This window comes from Sorex araneus, chromosome 2, assembly GCF_027595985.1.
Source record: "Sorex araneus isolate mSorAra2 chromosome 2, mSorAra2.pri, whole genome shotgun sequence".
Lineage (NCBI taxonomy): Eukaryota > Metazoa > Chordata > Mammalia > Eulipotyphla > Soricidae > Sorex > Sorex araneus.
The window spans coordinates 17,942,957-17,964,295 of record NC_073303.1 but is presented as its reverse complement, the minus strand read 5'-3'; the positions used below and the strand labels follow the sequence as shown (position 1 = coordinate 17,964,295).

At 50.2% G+C, this 21,339-nt stretch overlaps 2 protein-coding genes across 3 annotated transcripts in view; one reads left to right on the top strand and one right to left on the bottom strand.

The window, feature by feature from the left end:
* Positions 1-460: 460 nt before the first annotated feature.
* TPMT (thiopurine S-methyltransferase) lies at positions 461-15,414 on the bottom strand. Its single transcript, XM_055127362.1, has 9 exons — positions 15,321-15,414; positions 12,050-12,233; positions 10,223-10,315; positions 6,870-7,002; positions 5,963-6,015; positions 5,200-5,274; positions 2,891-2,976; positions 2,509-2,553; positions 461-911 (listed from the first exon to the last, which is right to left on the bottom strand). The coding sequence occupies exons 2-9, from the start codon at positions 12,187-12,189 to the stop codon at positions 799-801; spliced, it is 738 nt and encodes a 245-aa protein (XP_054983337.1). The 5' UTR covers positions 12,190-12,233; positions 15,321-15,414; the 3' UTR covers positions 461-798.
* Positions 15,415-15,629: 215 nt separating this feature from the next.
* KDM1B (lysine demethylase 1B) overlaps positions 15,630-21,339 on the top strand; it is a 44,556-nt gene continuing 38,846 nt past the window's right edge. Inside the window, exons 1-2 of one of the 2 annotated variants that reach the window (XM_055126845.1) lie at positions 15,630-15,765; positions 21,106-21,205. In XM_055126845.1, the coding sequence (XP_054982820.1) occupies positions 21,119-21,205 (87 nt within the window). In that variant the 5' untranslated portion in view covers positions 15,630-15,765; positions 21,106-21,118. Of the gene's footprint in view, positions 15,766-15,902; positions 16,073-21,105; positions 21,206-21,339 lie in introns of those variants that run through there. The other variant, XM_055126846.1, reaches the window with a different exon arrangement.

The following is a 21,339-nucleotide window of genomic DNA, read 5'->3' as shown; positions in this document are numbered from 1 at the left end:
GGCTTAGGTTGTTTCGCTTAACGTGGTTTGGCTTCCCAGGGCCTGTTAATGATTTTTTTTTTTTTGAAGTAAACAGATTTTATTTAGAGGTTTCTGAGGGAAGGAGGGAGGGGTACGTGGGAGAGAGAAGAGTAAGAATAACGCATTCAAGAGAGAATGCGGGCTTCTCCAAGGGTGGAGAGAGCTCCACACACATCCTAGCACTGGACACGAAAGCATGAAAGTACACATCTCAAGAGGGGAGATGCGGGCGACACATGTGCTCAGGCACCGCATGTGCTCGGCCACGTGGGCGCAAGCAGCACATGGGCTCAGGCGGCATATGCGCCTGTTAATGATGTTTTAAGTGAGAACTGATGGCTTAGTTCTTTGAGTTTTGAGATTTTTTGGTGGTGTTTTTATATAATATTTTAAAAGAGATAAAGTGTATTTGGTTAGAAGTAATGAACAGTCGGCCTGAAATATTAAAGACAGTTTCCATTTTTATTATTTTATTGGGGTTTGGGGCCACACCTGGCAGTGCCCAGAGGCTATTCATGGCTCTGTGCTCAGAAGTGACCCCTGGACAGGTTCAGGGGGCCTGACAGGGTGACAGAGATGGAACCAGGGTTAGCGACATGCAAGGCAAGTACCTTGCCTCCTGTACTAACTCCTGGACCACCCTCTTTAATTTCTATTTTAAAAAAGCAGTGAAAATGATTTCCTTGATTTTTGAGGCACAGCCAGCCGTGCGTGGGGGTGGTTTCGGCAGAGCTGAGGGGATCGTGAGAGAAGCCAAGTGCACGTGCAGGCTCGCGCTCACTTCTGCGTCAGTAGATATAACTGCTCCACAAGGACGTCGATCCCCCAGCTCTTGTGTCTTTCCTCCAAGGCATCGACCTTCTCCAGAGGGCGAATGCTACAGACCGAACCTGAAACAAGAGGCGAAGGCACCATAGTGAGACGATGATAAATAATGGGGGGGGAGACAACGGGGGAGGGAATCGGACACCGTGTGCAGGAAACCCTTCCATGGCAGTACTGGAAATCACAGCACCTCAATACAAATTTTTAAAATTTTAAATGCAACCAGTGGTTTTTCTAGAAACACACTAAGTGACTTTTTGTCTTGGGGCCACACCTGGCAGTGCTCAGGGGTTACTCCTGGCTCTGCACTCAGGAATTACTCCTGGTGGTACTTGGAGGACCATATGGGATGCCAGGGATCGAACCCCGGTGGGCCACGTGCAAGGCTAATGCTGTACCTGCTATGCTATCGCTCCAGCCACCATACCAAGTGATTTTTAAAACTGCATATGGATCATTTTTCTTGCTTTTTGTTTTCCAACTGAAAATGGGAAAACACTAAGGGCAAATTTTCAGATATCTGAATAGTTTTTTTTTTTTAACCTCATTCATGAGTTAAAATAATGTTATCTCTCTAAAAGAATCCAAATCCCCTTAGTATACTATTTAGCTAAAAAGACACATTTAGAAGTTGGTCCCTTGTGAGGTTTTTTTTTGGGGGGGGCGTTGAGGGGGCTATGGGCCATATTCGGCAATGCTCAGGGGTTACTCCTGGCTCTGCACTCAGGAATCACTCCTGGCAGTGCTTGGGGGACCATGTGGGGAGCTGGAGACTGAACCTGGATCAACTGCATGCAAGGCAAATGCCCTCCCCACTGTACTATCTCTCTGGGCCCAGTCCTTTGTTTTATTTTATTTTTTTGCTTTTTGGGTTGGACTGGAGCAATAGCACAGCGGGGTAGGGCGTTTTGCCTTGCATGCAGCCAACCCAGGTTCAATTCCTCCATCCCTCTTGGAGAGCCCGGCAAGCTACCGAGAGTATCCCGCCCACATGGCAGAGCCCGGCAAGCTACCCGTGGCGTATTAGATATGCCAAAACCAGTAACAACAAGTCTCACAATGGAGACGTTACTGGTGCCCGCTCAAGAAAACCGATGAACAACAGGACAACAGTGCAGTGCTTTTTGGGTTACACTTGGCTTTGCACTCAGAAATTACTCCTGGCAGTGGTCAGGGGACCATATGGGATGCTGGGAATCGAACCCGGGTCGGCCGCGTGCAAGGCAAACACCCTACCCACTGTGCTATCACTCCAGCCCCCAGTTCTTTGTTTTAAAGAATAAAATTAATGTCAACGAAATGGTTTCTCAAGAAAGTAAAGGGACAGACCGACAGTACCTAACACTAACAGACACTTGGACTTTGACTACAGCACTGAGGTCCTAGGAAGGTGGGGGAAGGGACGAGGAGAAGTGAGAGATAGAGGGTTAGAAGTGACAGGAGGACACAATGAAAAGTCTTGGGCGCGCTGGTGTTGGTGCAGTGACTTGTGTATGTCAACACCACACAAGCTGATACTCTTAGAACCACGTTCCCTAAACCACAGTTACACGCCAGCTTCAGTCAGCTTAATCAGCGGCTGAGTAAGCAGCGGTGCTCCGACATTTGAAAAATATGAAATAAAAAAAAAATAAAAAGTTGAAGCACACATCCACGACTTACCAAACAATTTCTGGACTTCAGCATCTGGAACATAAAACGGTGGGCCTGGGGGAGAGAGACGCATGGGTGAAGAAGGGTAGTTTTTCCAGGGGCCAGGGGGCGGCGCAGGGGAGAGTGCAGGGACCCCGGCTCCACACCCAGCACCTCCGGGTGTGGTCCCCGCGAGCTCTGACTCTACGAGGAGTCAAGGCTCAGAGCCGCTTCCCCCCGCAGGCCCAAGAGCACAGACGCCCTCACTTCAGGCACAGCAAAATCATGCCAACGGGGGGGACGGTGTGGCCGGCTGGTGGCTGACTCTCCCCTCCCAGGGGAAAATAGCGCTCTTCGTGCCAGAGAACTGCAACGGAGTCCTGGCCACTGGACACGCAGAACAAAGCCTTACCTCCGTGTTTGGTGGGGTCGTAGGAAAGAACGGCCAAGAGGTACTGGAACCCCTTTCCCGTGAGGGATAGCAGTAAGTCCGCGTAGCTGCAAGGAGCAGGGGAGATGCAGGTTACACTCCTCAGCCTGACCCCAGGGGTCTTGGCTTTCCCGCCCTTCCCTCTGGGCTGGGTCTCAGCGCTGAAAAGACATCTGACCCACATCTACTTCTAATAACCATGTAAAACCAATCTGCATTCTAAAAGGCAGAATGTGATCAGCAGATGGAAGTCCCAATCTGGTGCGAATAAAGAAAAGGATCAAAACAAGGTGTCCCGAGTCCCTATCCTGGAAGACCCCAGAGAGGCTCCTTCTGGCCCACTGGGGCTGTCCACGGCACAGTGACCTTGAATAGAAATGTCCCGGATTGGGACTGGAGCAATAGCACAGTGGGTAGGGCATTTGCCTTGCATGCGGCCAACCTGGGTTCAATTCCCAGCATCCCATATAGTCCCCTGAGCACCGCTAGGGCTGATTCCTGAGTGCAGAGCCAGGAGTAACCCCTGTGCATCGCAGGGTGTGACCCTCCCCCCAAAAAAGAAATGTCCCGGATTGGGGGACTGGCATTCTGGGCGGCGGGGTGGGGGAGGGTGTGTGTGCCAGGAGCGCTGTGTGAGCTCTGCCCAGAGAAGGACTCAGCCATCAGCTGTGGCTCCCGGGAGGCTGCAGGTGACAAAGTACCTGGAAGGGGCTGGGGCGGCTCCATGGAGCGCATCTGCCGTACACGTGAGAGCCCCTGGGTCTCATACCCGGCATCACCATGGGGGAGAAAGAGGTCTGGGGGGCGCGGATCAGCACAGGGGCTTACGGGAAAGCACCATCCTTCCCCAGTTTAGCTGGAGAGAGCGAACCAACAGGCGGCACTGGAGAGAGCGAACCAACAGGCGGCACTGGAGAGAGCGGGGAGCCAGAGTCCAGCTCAGTCTGAACTCAGGGCAGGCGCCACGGCGAGCAGGGCCAGCGCGTCGCAGTGACTGGTTCAGGGGGCTGGTGGGGCCCTCACAATGGCCCCTCTGGGGGCAGGGCTGAGGCCACAGGCTGACCTACCTGAGCTGTGGTCATCCTGGAGCCAACACCGAGGGCCTCCTCAGTGTCTCGACTCCCACTCGGACCCCCACTGCCTTGGTTTTGGGCCCACCCAGCAGTGCTCAGAGCTGACTCAGGGCAGGGCACAGCATGCCGCGGCCACTGCACGCTCTCTCTCTCCAGTCAATAAATGAAAATTTTATTCCACTAATGTGCATTCTAAGCTCTTATTTTTGGCACGTGTTTGGTCTATCTTCAGAGGTAAGCACTTCAATTTTCCGTGCTCCGTCCAAGTCAGTACGTGGTGCTATTTGAGCTGCAAAGTACCCAGGGTGCTGTCACTTCTTACTCATCTTACTCCGGATGCTTTTTTATTTTTGGGTTCTGAATACAGTCAGATTTTTCAAACTTAGCAAACGTCTGGCCAGAAAAAGAACAGCATCCTCAAGGTGATTTGGGGAAACAGTACAATAGGGAGGGCACTTGCTTTGCATGCGGCCAACTGGGGTTTGATCCCAGCATCCCATATGGTAACATGAGCCCACCAGGAGTGACCCCTGAATGCAGAGCTGGGAGTAAGCACCGCTGGGTGTGGTCCCCAAAACAAAACCAAAATTTAAATTAAAAGAAGGTTCGAGGGAATCATTAGGCTCCCACGGAGTCAGGAACGGGCAACCTCCTCCCATCTCCCTGTGCTTCTGGGAGCCTGGCAGTCACGCCCACAAACCACCTTTGGGCACCATATAAGCTCATTAATGGCCATGATCCAGAGACTGACAAATGAAGCTCGGAAGAGAGCAACAAGCTTCAGAGATGCCTCCAGACCCCAAAGTCACCATCCAGTGAAAAAAGTTAACTCCAGCTGTATTACCCTATTCAACATTTTAGAATTCCTGGAGTGAATGTAGCCACGTGACAGCTCATCCTCTACCCCACTGATGGACCAAGAATACTAGGGCTTAATGTCTCCAGGGTGGGATACAACCTTCACACACTTTTCTTTAAGGAAATGTTTTTTTGGATCATTCTTAGTGGATTATTCATAACAAGCAACACAAAATAAATAATTTAGGATCTGCCTTTGGGGCAGGCTTGGGTGGTGGTGGGAAAATTCAAAATGGTGGTTGGATTGGTGTTGGAATATTGAAAGTAATAAATTATTATGGTGAACGACAACAAAAAATAGAAGGTTCAGGGAATGGGGTTGGGAGGAAAGACCATCATGGAAGGAAATAAATGACAAACCGCTTCCGATCTCCAGGATTAACCGCGACCAACGCTCCTCTATCCCACACCCGGTCAAACTTGCCGATCGGGGCTCTGGGGAGAGAAAGGAAACGGAAGGAAACTCAACAGTGAGTGTGAGAATAAAAGTAAAGCTTTAACAAGAAGCAGCGTCTTCCCCTGGAGATGCTGGTCCCCCACGGAGTAGTCAAGGGCTGGGGGGAGTCTGTGAGTCTGCAGGGGTGCAGAGGTGGAGGGAGGAGGCACGCAGTAGAGAAACGAAAGTGAACTTGGGACGGCTGCACTCCGGGCCCTCCACAAGTCTCATGGTCTTACGGAGGTCAGCCGTCCCAGCCCCAAGAAACTCCTTCCTTTACAAGGCGGGTGGAAAGAGAAAGAGGCACATGTGCGCACAGACACACACCACACACAGACACACAGACCATCCCCCTTCCTTCACCTGCCCCAGCCCTGAGAAATAAATTTCTTTTACCAAGGTGGGTCAAAAGAGCAAGAGGCATGTGCGCAGAGATGCAACACACACACACACACACACACACTCCACTCTCTCTCTCTCTCCCTCCCTCCACTCCCTCTTCCTTCACCTGCCCCGTCTGGAAGCTTTCCAAGGACCAAGGTACAGCCTTGGTAGGCTGGAAAGAAAATCACTGCACAACAGACACTGAAGCCAGTGCCTTGTGCGGTTACTGACGTCAACGGTTGCCCTCCCCTCCCCCAAAGCCCTTTCAGGCCGAGACACGCTCAGCAGGGCGTTCTGTCCTACCTGGGCAGATCAAAAAGGTTGCAGCAGTACAGCGAAATGTTCCCCGAAGAACTCTGCCAGGCAAAGCCAAGAGAAAAACATCCCATTACTTTCAGGAGACACAGACGAGGAGTAACAGAGGCCAAAAAGCAAAACAAAGGTCGTAGAGACACGAGGTGCAATTAAACGGACAGCCTCAGGTTTGTGAGCATTAATTAGTCGTCCCTTATGGGGACTTTTTTTTTTCCCTTTTTGAGTCACACCTGGTAATGCTCAGGGGTTACTCCTGGCTCTGCACTCAGGAATGACTCCTGGAGGTGCTGGGGGACCATATGGGATGCTGGGAATCGAACCTAGGTCGGCTGTGTGCAAGGCAAATGGCCTACCCGCTGTGCTATTGCTCCAGCCTCATTACATGGATTTCTTCTCCTCGGTGGGTTTCCTGAAAATCAGAGGGAGAGGGCGACCCCACAGACCTGCCAGCTCGTGTTGCCTACAGAGCTTCTAAGATGTTTTTAGCGTGTAAACGTGAGCACAGCCCTGACTTTGAACAACCTGTTCCCTTTTCTCTCTTCATCCTTTTGGTCTAGCCCGGCGGGGCTCAGGGATGAGTCCTGGCTCTGCCCGGGGACCACTCCTGCCGTGTGCCACACCGAATGCCCTGTCACTGTCCTATCTCCCTCCGCCCGCCCCCTCCTCTCTCGCCCCACTAATGCGCATCTCTTCCCTGGCCTCTTCCCTGGCCATCCTGTTGACAGGAGGCCGGCCAGGCTCCAGGCCGGAGTTTCCTGGGCTGGGCTGGAGTTAAATCTACAGTGCAAATGTGGCAGTGCAGAAAGAGCTTCAGCCTTGAAGGAAGCCTCGCTCACGCTGAAACACTGCGCTGGTGAAGGAATGAAGACAGTGATTTATCCCCAACCAAACCAACCTTAAATACTTTGGCTCCAGGAATTTCCCCAACGGGCTCTTCCGAGTAAGAAATATTCTGTTCCGTAAAAAATTCCCGTATTGCAAGTTCACTGATTTCCACCCCAACTACGGAGTGTCCTCGGTCTGCAAACCTGCACAAGAACAGATAGTCACACTTCTATATGAGTTTTTTGAATTAAAAAAAACACTAAACTTTGGGGCAAATTTTTTTTTTTGCTGTTTAATTTAAAGTTTTAAAAGAATTTAATTAAAAAAATTTTTTTTTACTTTTATTTTTTTGGCTTTTTGGGTCATACCCGGCGATGCACAGGGGTTCCTCCTGGCTTTGCACTCGGGAATTACTCCTGGCGGTGCTCAGGGGACCATATTGGATGCTGAAAATCGAACCCGGGTCGGCCGTGTTCAAGGCAAACGCCCTACCCACTGTGCTATCGATCCAGCTCCAAGAATTTAATGAAACAAATTTAAGCAGTCCTCGGGGTTGCTCCTGGAGGTGCTGGGGGGCGGGCGGGGCAAACACCATGTGATGCCAGGGACTGAAGCCAGCGAGCCTCGTATGTGCTCCAGGCCACTGAGCTCTCTCCAAACCTGCCACTGTCACTGTCATCCCGTTGCTCATCGATTTGCTCGAGCGGGCACCAGTAACGTCTCCATTGTGAGACTTGTTGTTACTGTTTTTTTGCATGTTGATTACACCACGGGTAGCTTGCCAGGCTCTGCCGTGCGGGTGGGATACTCTTGGTAGCTTGCTGGGCTCTCCGAGATGGACGGAGGAATCGAACCCGGGTCGGCCAGGTGCAAGACAAATGCCCTGCAACTGTGCTATCGCTCCAGCCCTCTCCAAACCTAACATCTAAATTTTTATTTCCGACTCAGCAATTGAGCATGTCCCCGTGAACACGCATTTCCCTTCACTTCAGGGGATTTCCATGATTCCGCTTCACAGAGCTTCATGGCATGTACAGGCATTGGTTCTCTGTGTTCTCAAACTTCATCTTCTATGCACTTCTAGAAAACTGATCTATGTGACCTTAGGGGTCTGAGTGTGGGGATATAAAAACCTTAAAAAATGATACCTCAGCGGCTGGAGCGATAGCACAGTGGGTAGGGCATTTGCCTTGCACGAGGCCGACCCGGGTTCAAATCCCAGCATCCCATATGGTCCCCTGAGCATCGCCAGGAGTAATTCCTGAGTGCAGAGCCAGGAGTAACCCCTGTGCGTCGCCGGGTGTGACCCAAAAAGCCCCCCCCCAAAAAGATACCTCAATCTGCCAGTGAACTCCAAATGGGTAACAATCAGGAAAGTTTCAAATGTAAAAGCGCAGAGTGGACGAGAAGCGCTTCTGAGTCTCTCTCCGTCAGATCTGACACTTTCTGGGACTGAGTACAGCTCCCACTGGACACACCTGCCACCAGCCACACTGGCCACGGGACCCTGGGGCTGAGTTTGCATTAGTTTTAGTGTCGAGGGACCAAGGCACTCACTTGGGCACTTCAACACTGAGCTGTGACCGGCCGCCAGTCCTTAATTTACATTTAAATAATCACAAGTGGTAAATAGTGCCTTACCAACACCTCTGGCTCTACAAGCTATGGACTTATTTCTATAATTTTCTTATAGTTTACTCCCAATAGGCCCATCAATACCACATGCAAATTGACAGGATTTCTCTGTTCAGCTTTGCAGACTCAGTACACAGATATGGCACAAAGGGACGGTGCTTCTTTTTTCTTATTTATTTATTTATTTATTTTCCCTTTTTGATCACACCTGGCGATGCACAGGTGTTACTCCTGGTTTTGCACTCAGAAATTACTCCTGGCGGTGCTCAGGGGACCATATAGGATGCTGGGAATCAAACCCGGGTCAACCGTGTGCAAGGCAAACGCCCTACCCGCTGTGCTATCGTTCCAGCCCCTTCTTTTTGCTTTTTTTGGGTCACACCTGGCAATGTTCAGGGGTTACTCCTGACTCTGCACTCAGGAATTAGTTCTGGTGGTGCTTGGGGGGACCATTTGGGATGCTGGGGATCAAACCCGGGTCAGTCACGTGCAAGGCAAACGCCCTTCCTGCTGTACTATTGCTCTGGCCCCAAGGGCTGGTGCTTTTGCATGTGGGAGACCCTTGGCTCAGTCCCTGGCACTGCAGTGTCCCCTGGGTCACTATTAGAGTCACACCATCAGCAGAGTCTGAAGTACCTCCACAGCACCTGCACTTGGCTCAGAAACAGGTCGATAAAAACAAATGCAGAGTACTCGAATCAGGTAATTCATGTGCAGTTACAGGGGTCGGAGAGAGAGTACAGTGAGTAGGGCACTTAGGTTGCATGGCCAAGCTGGCTCCGATCCCTGGCACGACCGTCTCCTGAGCACTGCCAGGAGTGATCCCTGAACACACATGAAGGAACCCCTGAGCACAGCCCGGCATGCACACCCCCCCAACATTCAAAACAAACAACAACAACAAAAATGTATAAATAGGACTTGAATGTGAAAACTATAAATATTGATGAAAAAATGTAGAAAAATTTAAATTCAAATTATAATGTTTTAAAAACAGTGTGATGAAATATCCATTTAAACGTGACAGTGGGGGGCTGGAGCAATAGCACAGCGGGGAGGGCGTTTGCCTTGCACGTGGCCAACCCCGGTTCGATCCCCAGCATCCCATATGGTCCCCCGAGCACTGCCAGGGGTAATTCCTGAGTGTAGAGCTAGGAGTAATCCCTGTGCATTGCTGGGTGTGACCCAAAAAGCAAAAAAAAAAAAAAAAAAGTGATAGTGGGGTTCAAAATCATTTGTAGTAAGAAAACAAAATCCTAAAACTAAGCTACCGTAATTACACGTAACTTACCCCAGCCCTTTGCTGGGTATGGCCCCAAACCCAGACATTTCCCCCACGAAAGAAATTTGGTATAGAGAGACTCTGTTACACTTCTGTTCTGCTGTCTTAGAATTTGGGGAGACCCCAAATTCTATAACTGGGGAGTCCCCAGTTATAAATGAGTAATACTCTTTAAAAACAAATACTGGGGCCGGAGCAGGTAGGGCATTTACCTTGCATGCAGCTAACCAGGGCTGGGTCCCCAACACCCCATTCTAGTCTCCTGAGCATCACCAGGAGTGATCCCTGAGCACTGCCACGTGTGATACATAAACAACCCCCCCTCGCACCTCCTCCCCCCCCCCGCCAAAATCCCCAAACCCAAACACCACCTTTTTTTTTTTTTAACACTTCCAGAGAACAGAATTTTAAAACTTTCATCTAGTTAAATATTCACCCAAATGACTTATCATCAATTTCTCATGAAGACATGACAGCGTATTAAGGGAATGCTCATCCGCTCCTACCACTTCATTTCCACGGCTTTTCCACAAAGAGGGAAAAATACTCTCAGTCCAGTCTCTCCTTTAAGGAAAGTATCCAGATGCTTCTTTAATAACCTGGGGAGAGAAGAAGAATATTGTTCTTTTAATTAGCACAGCAGACAGGACCACAGTTGTGTGACGCCAGGTACTTTTCATCCTCATAGATTCTCTAGCCTTCTAGTATTCTGACAATAGAAATTAGTTCTTATTGGGGGTGAGAGGGTGGTCGAGTGGAGAGACAGTACAGAAGCAGGGAGCTTGCCTGGCATGTGGCCAAGCCAGGTTTGACCCCTAGCACCCCACACCGTCCCCTGAGCCCGCCATGAGTGGAGCCTGTGCACAGAGCCGGAGTAAGTTGTGAGCACTGCCCGGTGTGGTCCAACAATTAAAAAAATAAAAATCAGATTTTTTTTTAATTCAGTGGATGTGTTGGAACTGTATTAATTTCTTGTGTGTGTGTGTGTGTGTGTGTGTGTGTGTGCTCACTCACAATAACAACATTCACTTTTTTAAAAAAACTTTTTTGGGTCACACCCAGCGATGCACACGGGTTACTCCTGGCTCTGCACTCAGGAATTACTCCTGGCGGTGCTCGGGGGACCATATGGGATGCTGGGAATCGAACCTGGGTCGGCTGCGTACAAGGCAAATGCCCTACCCGCTGTGCTTTCTCTCCAGCTCCAACAACATTCACTCTGTTGATAAGGTCTCCAAACAAATGGCCAGGTCTCAGAGTTAGTTCTTTGTGGGGGCAGGGGGAACGGGGTCATACCTAGTGGTGGTCAGGGGCTATTCCTGGCTCTATGCTCGGGGTGACCTCCGCTAGGGGGAGTGCATGTGGGGTGCTGAGGATTCACATTAGGGTTGACAGGGGTCCAGACAAATGCCCCTGTCCTGTGCTCTCTAGCCCCAAAGTGCTGCTCTTCTGGCGGAATCCCCCTGGAGAGACAGGCCTCTTCTAAGACCATCGTCAGACGAGACACTATGCAAAGGTCCCGGGGTGAAGCTCAACTACCACTCACCGAGCAAGTGTGGCAATGCTCGTAACAGGGGAAGCCGGGATGGGACACCTCTGTCACCTTACTCTGTCACAGCCACATCATGAAGTTTTCCGCTCCAAGCATTTCTCTGCTGACTGATCACTTCCCTCCACTTCTCGGAGAACACTTTCAGGTTGGAACATGGGATCGGGGTGCAAAGGAGACGTGAACAACACTGTGGCATGAGCGTCTGCCATGTCTTTGAAGTTTATGAGCGAGACACGTGTGCCCTAAGGGGCTACAGAGACACGCCGTGCGCTGGAGAGGTTCCGGATGGGAAAAAGCCACTACTGAGACTGCCCGGGGAAGCAGGACACTGGGGTGAAAGTGCCACCCAAGCCCTCTGACGCCGAAGCGGCTAAAAGAGGCAGGACTGAAAATATTCCTCTTAAAGCTAGATTATTGTCCTAGTTCCAAAGTCAGTTTCTGGGAGCTGGGGCAATGGAGGGGAGGGCATTTTCCTTGCACTCAAGCGACCTGGGTTTGATTCTTGGAACCCCATATGGTCCCCTGACCACAGCCAGGAGTAAGCCTTGAGCATCGCCGAGTGTGGCCCCCAAAGAAAACAAAACACAGTTTCTGACAGAGCATTTCTGTTACAGACCGAAGGTGTCATATGGTCCCTTGACCATCATCAGAAGTGATGCTTGCGTGCAGAGCCTGGAGTGAGCCCTGAGCCTCGCCGGGTGTGACCCCAGGAGAGAAGAAAACAAAACCGACAAAGTACTTTCTGATAGAGCATTTCTGTCATAGACCGAAGGTGTCTTACTTATGTCCTTGTTCTTGATGAAATCCGATTTTGCGGGTCACCCACTTTTCTTGCCACTCTTCCAGACTCAGCACTCGGTCTTTCTGCACATCCACGGTGGGGTACTCTTTAACATCGTGGACAGTTCTGGCACCATCCATCGCTTTACAGTCACCCTTGGCCTCACGACCAATTTCTCCAAGACCTGAAAAAAAAATGTTCACAGTGTTGTTATTTGAAGGCCCTGCAATAGTTCTGGGGAATGAAGCAACAGCCCACTATCCGTGGCTGTACAGTTTCCCAAAAAAAGGCACCGGGGAATGGCTTGGAGGGCCAGGGTACATGCTTTGCCCGTGGGAGCTCTAGACTTGAATTGGATTCCGAGTCCTGGTCAGAGAAATTGCGCGCCCCCTCTGTCTCCGGGCAAATAGGAAAAAAAAAAATCACTAGAGGCCAGAGTGATAGGACAGCGGGAAATATACTTGCCTCGCATGCAATCACGGCAGGTTGGGTTCCCAGCACGTCATAGGGTCCCCTGAATCCCATCAGGAGTATTTCCTGAGCACAGAGTCAGGAGTAAGTCCTGAGCACTGCGACAGAGTAGCCTCCAAGCCAAACCACGTCAAACCAAGGTGTGGGAGAGGCCATTAATTGGCTTCAGGGGGCTGGGAGAGGGGTCTGGGAGATTTAGCAATTAACAGGCTGCCCTTTCTCTTCCGGAGGCACCGAGTATTGCTCATTCTTGGCCTCTGGGGTTCTCTCCTGCAAATAAGATGGCTCATGGACTATACGCATTGCTAGTTTATTTTTTATTTTCTTTTGGTCACACCTGGCAATGTGCAGGGGTTACTCCTGGCTCTGCACTCAGGAATTACTCCTGGCGGTGCTCAGAGGACCATATGGGATGCTGGGAATTGAACCCGGGTCAGCCGTGTGCAAGGCAAACACCCTACCGCTGTGCTATCACTCTAGCCCATGAATTGCTAGTTTAAAGTGTAACATTTTCTTTTGGGAGGTGGCCCACAGCCAGAGTGCTCAGGGGCCACTTCTGGCTCGGTGCTCAGGGATCACCCTGAGTGCTTGGTGCTCAGAAGAGCTTATGGGTTGCTGAGAATGGAAGTGGGCCTGACATGTGGTAAGGCAGCTCCCTTATCCCCGGTACTATCTCTCCCACCTGGCAACTTCCCTTTCTTCATGTGGTCCATAGTTCTTTACTTCGAGTCCACATATTTTCTAGATTTATGTCCTTGATTGCTTTCGTCTCTTTTTTGGACCTCCTTCTCTTAGTAGCTTATGATTTAAAACAAACACTCTGTGCTCAGGGCACGGAAGATGGCCCCATGCAGTTAGTACAAACTTTGCAAGCAGGGAGCCTGGCTCCTTCCCCAGCACCACAAGGCCCTGTGAGCACCCCCCGAGGTGGTTCCACTGGGCACCATAGGGGAGGACTAAAGAAAAGAAAACAAACCCAAAATCTGTTCTCGTTTGGCTGGGGTTTCAGGAGATCAGAAGTAGATGCTCGGGTTCAAGATCCGACCTCTTGTCCCCAGGTTCCTATTCTGAAGCTGTCTTTACTGTTGCTGCCGTTTGGTTTGTGGACTGCACCTGAGGAGGATTCGGGGCAACTCTGAGCAGGGCTGGGGATCCGAACCCTGACTTCCCTCATGAAAAGCTGTGCTCAGTCTACACAGCTAGTCTCCAACCCCACTGCCTGTTTTTGGATCGGGCAAACTCACACCTTGAATTCACAAAAAAGGGCCTGCACGTACCTGCAAACCTATCTCAAGATAAGATGGGGCTGGAGCGATAGCCCAGCAGGTAGGGCGTTTGCCTTGAACGCAGCTGACCTGGTTCAATCCCCGGCATCCCATATGGTCCCCCATGCTGCTCAGTTAAAGACAAAGCAAGGCCATCAAAATTCTCATTTCTCTTTGAATCACTCATGGAACTGCTTTAGTTTGGGTAATATGGACATGATATGATCGATAGGTCCAATTTAATGATTTATTCAAGAGAATGGGAAATATTGCAGAAAAGTTGGAAAAGTTCTGTTCTTTCCCGCTAATGCAGGCTTTGGTATTTAGGATTTAAGAAGATACTTTCCCTTAAGATGGGAAGCGATTTCCACCACTTGTCAGTCAATATCTGTAAAGCCATGATTTTGTTCGGAGAAGACTTGCAGTTTTCTCAGTGATCTGGAGAAAGTATGTGATTTTATTGGGTACGGAATGCAAAAAGGGAGTCACAAGTCTCCTATCTGCATCTTTAGCCGGAAACTCTGGAATCTGGGCTGCGGCCTGTATAAAATTGCTCTTTTCTTGAAGCAAAAGGGAAGCAGGACAATCTGGAATTGCACAACTTTATCCTCTCACACAAATCGGCAGTGGAAGCACATCATGAATAGAACTGAGATCACTTCTTAGTCATTCTAACAGCTTCTCATTGTGTGCTAGAGAAATCAAAAGTTTCTTTCTAGAATCAGATCAAAATTACCCAAACCAGGAAGTACCGATTTTTTTTTTACAATTCCTTCTTTAAAGACAAAAAAAAAAGTAGGATGTGCTAAGAGTCAGTCCCCCCAATTCTCCTTGGGTGACTTACAAATCTGGTTTCTTCCACCATTTTTAAGATGATAAAAAAAAAGTTTCTGATTTATTTTAGCTTTTTTTTTGTCAAACTGAAGAATAACTTCCCTAAAATTTTAAAAGCACGAGATTTTTTGCACATTCAATGTGCATGGAACTCCATGCATGTGCAAGGAACCACAATGCTGCAAGATGGTGACCACTTACAGCACTGGATATTACAGCATCCTCCAAGCCTGCTCCCAAACCTCTACCCCAAAGCATCATCACTCACTCTTCCTGCAAGAGCTCCTCTTCTTGGTTAGGTTTTTAGGTGCTCAGGCGCAACCCTCTTTGTTAGGGGCGGTCGTTCCTGGTGGTGTTCACTAAGCAATGCTGGAGAGAGAACCTGGGGCTTTCACAGGCAAAGCACAAACTCCAGCCCTTTGAACTATGCTCCTAGCCCCAACCTCCCTTTCTCCGGGCTGGAAGCAGCACCTGTCGCGAGCGGGGTAGGAGGCACGGAGTCTTTTCAGTAAAATAACTAATCCACAGCCGGGCTCTGGAGTCCTTTAAAACCAGGGACACGACCGAGAGGGCGCTCGGCGCCCGCCCTCATTATTTACAGAACGCAGAGCGCGTGAGGGTGGCCGTTCCAGAATCCTATCACCGGCACCCACCGAACCAAAGATTCCACCTCTCACCACGCCCCATCTCTGCAGCCTTACCTCGTGCAGCACCCGCTGCCTGCCGGGGTCTCCGCCGGCGCCAGGCTTCCCCGTCAGTGGGGCAAAGACCACGTGTCCTCGCCGCCTCCCCTCCTCCCCGCGCCACGCCCCCAGCCACGCCCAATCACCGCCGGGCACACCCCCAAGACACGCCCAATCGCTGCCGAGCACGCCCCCCCGTCACGCCCCTTTCCCGGCGGCCCAGACCCCGCCTCGCGGCGGAAATAGCGGGGGCGGGACGAGCGGCGCGGCGGCGGCGGCGGCGGCGGCGGCGGGGGGGCGGGAGGCGGGGACCGAGTCCTGCCCGGGCGCGGCGGCTCCGCCCAGCGCGGGTCACGCCGTGACAGGGGCGGAAGCGGCGGCGGCGGCGGCGGCGGCCGAGCCGGGGCTGCTGCGCGCCGCGCGGCTCCCGACAGACGCGCGCAGCCCGGAGCGGCGCTGCGAGGTGCGGGGCGCGCGCGGGGCCGGGTGGTCGCGGGGGTGACAGCGCCGCACAAAGCCGGCGCGCTGCAGGGGCAGCCGGCCCTCCTCCCGGCTGGGAGGGGTCCTGGGGAGGTGGGCGTGCTGGGGAGGCACGGGGAGTCCCGCGAGCGTCGCCGCGCTTGGAAGTGGGGCGCGCGGGCTGGGATGCAGTGGCCGCGGGGGTCCCCCGACGCCCCCTGCTGCTCACCCCCGCCTCCCCCTCCTCCTCCTCATTATTAATTTTGGACTCTCCAGCGGCGCCTTCTCCCCGACGCGCCTCGCCCCCCACGGTGAGCCCCCGGGAAGTGGGGGGACTTCTTGGGAGCAGAAACGGAAGCGAGGCGGCAGCTGCAGACGTCGGAAACGTGGGGGGCGCGCTCCAGGGTGGGGGTGTCCCCGCACCTGCGGGGGCGTGGACGGGGGTCCCAGCGCACCCCTCTGGGGCGGGGGCGTCCGGACTCCCACCCTCGGGCGGCTGCGGCGCGGGGCGCGGGGTGCGGGGTGCGGGGGCGGCGGCGGGGCGAGCGCGCAGCCCCGGCAGGTGTGTCGGCGGCGGCGTCGGACCCAGCCACGGCGCGTGGACGCTCCGGAGAGCGAACGTTTGGCGTGGACCGAGTTGCTGGGGTAACTCCTCCGGGACGCGGACCCGCGTGCAGGGGCGGGGGGCGGCTCGTCCCCGGGGGTGGCAGCTGGAGGTGAAAAGAGGAGCGAAGAGTCGGGCCCAGACGTGGAGAAGTTGGGGGTTCGGTGGCGTGGAGCGCAGCCGGAGGAGGCCCAGTCTTCCCGTAGCGGCGTGCACCCCAGGACTGGAGACTTGTCCGCTTGGGGGAGGGCGCTCACTCCGACCTAGCTAGACGCAGCTGAGTTATTATTATTATTATTTTATTATTATTTTTATTTTTAATTTAATTTTGATTTTTGGGTGCATTTTGTTGGACTTACTTTTTTTTTTTTTGCATTGTTTTAGTGCAGGGAAAGTGAGTGGGAGGAGAGGGGAAAGGTTTCTCCTTTGCAAGACTTGGGAAACAGTCACCATTAATAATTAATTGTCATGGGCACAGAGGAAAATCAACAGCCGGATGATGGGTCGGGATCTGAATTGAGGGAATGCGCTTCGTGTGGGTGCACAAAGCTAGCAGGCTGTCTTTTAAGTCGCGCAAAGGAAAATTTCTCTTTTCCTGTTGTCTCTGAAGAAGTTTCTAGTCATTTGTCCTGTTTCAGAAATTATGTTGATTTCACTTTGCCTTCCGTTAGTACTTGGAGCCCTTCCGATTAATAGCTGCAGTGAGTTACATGCGTTTTAAAAGCAGAGTTGTTTTGGGAGGAAAAAAATTGGGGAATTTTTGAAATAAATCTAGATACTGAGATACCCAGTTTAGTTATTTGCCTACTCAGATTTCCACTTTTTCTTTGATCACAGTAAAAGGAAATTAAAATCTTTGACTTGAAAATTAGGAAGAAATAAGCTTGTAAAATTATAAAATTATATTGAACTGAAACAAAAGGATTATACAAAAAAAACCAAAAGGATATAAACAAAGGGATTATATCCAAAGTGAGGTGTGTTTATTAATTTGAAGAAAGAGGTGAGAAAGAATTTTTAGATTATGTCTTTCTGGGAGAAATAGGGTGGGTAAGGTGCTTGCTCTGCACGCATCGGAGGTGGCTCCCATCCTGGCTTTGCATTTGGTCCACCACTTCCGGTCAGCAGCCCTGGGAGTGATCCCTAAGAGCCAAGAGTAAGGCCGGAGCGTAGATGGGTGTGGGCCACTTCCCACTCCCTCAGAGAATATTTGTATCAGTGATGCTTTGATAATACGGGATATATAAATATATTTATGTTTAAGTTATATGGACTTTTTTATATTTATATATTGAAAATCAAAGAATTTTTTTTCTATTTTCAGATCCAAAACACAGCAGCAGAAAATTATAATAAGTGTCCAAAAAGGATGAGGCTGTACAACTGTTAAAGTATAAAATCAAATATCCCACTCCAAAGCCTCACTCAAGTTTAATAATCATCTTGTATCTAAGGTTTTCATTTTCTCTTAGCCGTTCATCTATTATTATTAGTATTAAATTATTAAATACACATTTTTCTGTGCACCATTGAGTTGCATACAGTTCCAAATTGCTTCTTTTTCTTTCTTTTTTTTTTTTGGTTTTAGGTCACACCCGGTGATGTTCAGGGGTTACTCCTGGCTCTGCACTCAGGAATTACTCCTGGCGGTGCTCGGGGGACCATATGGGACGCTGGGATTCAAACCCGGGTCGGCCGCGTGTAAGGCAAATGCCCTACCCGGTGTGCTATCACTCCAGCTCCCCAAATTGCTTCTTTTGGAAACACTCGAATTCCTGCGTCGTGGGTCAAATATTTATGAATATACAGATTTTGTGTTCCTAAGTGCCACAGTGAACTCAACAAATATTTTAGATACAATACTCATGTAGACCATATGCTTGCATGTTATATATTTGTATAATGCCATTTTGTGGTTTGTTTAAAAAGTGCGAGACATAGACGAGATTTGTTAGATTGAATAGCTCTTTGAAAAGAAAACTGTGACTGCGAAAGCTTCTCCAGATAGGTAGACAGTGGTAGTACTTTCATGTACTTTATTTTGGGGGGACTTGGGGACATACCTGGTGATGCTCAGAGGCTCTTTGTGGTTCCATGCTTTGGAGTGGCCCCTGGCAGTGCTTGGGGCCTTGGGTGGTGCCAGGGATCGAGCCCAAGTTATCTGTGTGGCGGGAAAGCATCGAGTCTCCTGTCCTGTCCCTCTGGCCCAGTCGTAGTGCTTTGAACGTGACTTGTACCTTATCCATCAGAATAATGAGTCCTGCAGGGTAGTAATTCACTTACTGCGCAGAGACCTGCATTTCAGAGCATGTTTGGGTGCATCTGTCCATTACACTCGTTGGTTCCAAGGGCGTCTTTGACATGGGTGTCATTTCTCAAAGCTGATGTAGATGGTGAATTTGAGATTTTCCCACGGATTGTCCGTAGTCCATGGACAGTGTTTGTATAAGTGTGAGTGTATCGCACAGAGAGAGCACTGGATCACAGGCTCCTCACAGCTCTTCTCCCAATTTGTGATTATGGATGTTGAATTTCCATCTCATGATAACACATTTTATTTTATTTTATTTTATTTTTGCTTTTTGGGTCACACCTGGCGATGCACCGGGGTTACTCCTGCCTCTGCACTCAGGAGTTACTCCTGGCGGTATACGGGGGACCATATGGGATGCTGGGAATCGAACCCAGGTCAGCTGCCTGCAAGGCAGACTCTCCCCGCTATGCTATCACTCCAGCCCATTATGATAACACTTTTGCTTTCAGATTCTTTTATCCAGTCAAGTGTCCTATTTGTCCCATTCTTTTTTTTTTTTTTGATTGTGTCATTTTGTGTGTGTCCCTTTGTAGAGTAAACATGAGGAGGACTTGCGGAATCCATATGTGGTTGAGTACTTCTGCTAAGCATTTTTCATTCCGTGTCCAATATAAATTAGAAAAAAATTAATTTGGTTATTTACACTTTCATGAATACTATATGTTATTTTTCATGTAGATTTGGGTTCTTAATTTTTTACTTAACTATCCTGTTTTTTTTTTTTTGCTTTTTGGCAATGCACAGGGGTTATTCCTGGTTTTACACTCAGGAATTAGTCCTGGCGGTGCTCAGGGGACCATATGGGATGCTGGGATTCGAACCTGGGTTGGCCTCGTGCAAGGCAAACGCCCTACCCGCTGTGCTATCGCTCCAGCCCCAACTATCTTGTTTTGAGACTAATTTGAGAACTCCAAATTTTTTTTTTAGACGACTAACCCACATTTCTTGGGACTTGAGATAGAGATCTGATGGAACCATGATCCAATCCCTGGCATCTAAGTAAAACACCAGCAGAACAATAACAACAACAAACAAAAAAAAAATCACTGTGTTCACAAATGAGCCAGGCAGCATGTGGTTTTTATGAGCGCTTTCTAGAGTAAGCGCTGGAGGGACTCAGGGTTTATACCTGGAGGGGCTCAGGGCTTACTCCCAGAGGGGCTCAGGGTTTATACCTGGAGGGGCTCAGTGCTTACTCCTGGCCAGCTCAGAGGACAATAAGGGCTGCCAGGGATGGAACCCGGGTCAGCTTCCTGCAGGGCAAGTGCCATATCTGCTGTCGTATTGCTCCAGCCCCCTGTTTGATGCTTATTTGTTAGGTCTTACTGGAAGGAATTGAATGAGTTTTCTTTTTTTTCCCTTTCATTTAATTTTTACATGGGGTGAGGGGGGGTTCCTCTGTAGCTGCCGCCACCACTCCCAGTTTTCTTTTTTCAGAAGCATAGTTCAAGATAAAAATTCAGTAACGGGGGCTGGAGCCATAGCACAACGGGTAGGGTGTTGGTCTTGCACACGACCGACCCAGGTTTGATTCCCAGCATCCCATATGGTCTTCCAAGCAACGCCGGGAGTAACCCCTGTGTGTTGCTGGGTGTGACCTCCCCCTCCAAAAAAAAATAAAATTCAGCAACTTCTAAGACACAGTCAGATGAAAGCAACATGGCAGATAAAAACTGGTTATATTGAGTTTTTCACAACAGTGTAACTTAGGTAATGGTTATACTTCTCATTTTTGAGAAGTAAAAAAAAATTTTTATTTGATTTTTTTTTTTTTTTTTTTTTTGCTTTTGGGTCACACCTGGCATTGCACAGGGGTTACTCCTGGCTCATGCACTCAGGAATTACTCTTGGCGGTGCTCAGGGGACCATATGGAATGCTGGGAATCGAACCCGGGTTGGCCGTGTGCAAGGCAAATGCCCTACCCTCTGTGCTATTGCACCAGCCCCTTACTTTAAAATTTTTTATCCTTTTATTTTTTGGGTCATACTGGGTGATAGTCAGGGGTTACTCCTGGCTCTGTGCTCAGGGATCATTCCTGGTCCTGATGAGTGTGGGGGACCCTGTGGGATGCCGGGAATCGAACCAGGTCAGCCTCCTGCAAGGCGAATGTCTTACCTGCTGTGCTCCCATTCCAGCCCCCTCACTGTGGTGTTTCGAAATGTCCATACGATTACTGAGTATTTGTTGAATGCTTATGCTGGGCCTGGTGTTTCCAACTGTGTCCTCTGTGCTCTGATGCCCTCTTGCTGCCCCCCTTTTGTGTAGGCGACCCTGAGACTTTCAGCAGCTCAGTAACTTGGGGGTGATGGCCGGACACCCAGGAGTCTGACTGCTGAGTGTGGGTGCATAGCTTCCCTCCAGGCTGTTGGCTGGGTTCGCAGATCCCAGTTATTGCTAACGGTTTCGTCTTCTTCTCTGCCTGCAGATTTCCCAACGCAATGGCCACTTCCCGGGGGAGGACCAAGAAGAAAGCACCCTTCGACACCTTTGCGGACACCCTTCCTTTGCGGAGCTCTGGGCGGCAGGTACTGCTCATTTGCTCATTGTTGATTTCGCTGGTTTGTGCAGGTGTTTCGCGTGCACAGAGATTCTAGGATTGTGATAAAAGCACTGGAGAGGAGGAGCTACAATTCCGGAGGCCGGAATGACACTACCCGTG

Coding starts and splice junctions, on each gene's coding strand:
- TPMT (XM_055127362.1), bottom strand. CDS start 12,189: ATGGATGGTGCCAGAACTGTCCACGATGTTAAAGAGTACCCCACCGTG. Junction 6,016..6,869: donor CTGGAGCCAAAGTATTTAAG/GTTGGTTTGGTT, acceptor TTTGCCTGGCAG/AGTTCTTCGGGGAACATTTC. Junction 5,275..5,962: donor AACCTTTTTGATCTGCCCAG/GTAGGACAGAAC, acceptor TTCTCTCCCCAG/AGCCCCGATCGGCAAGTTTG.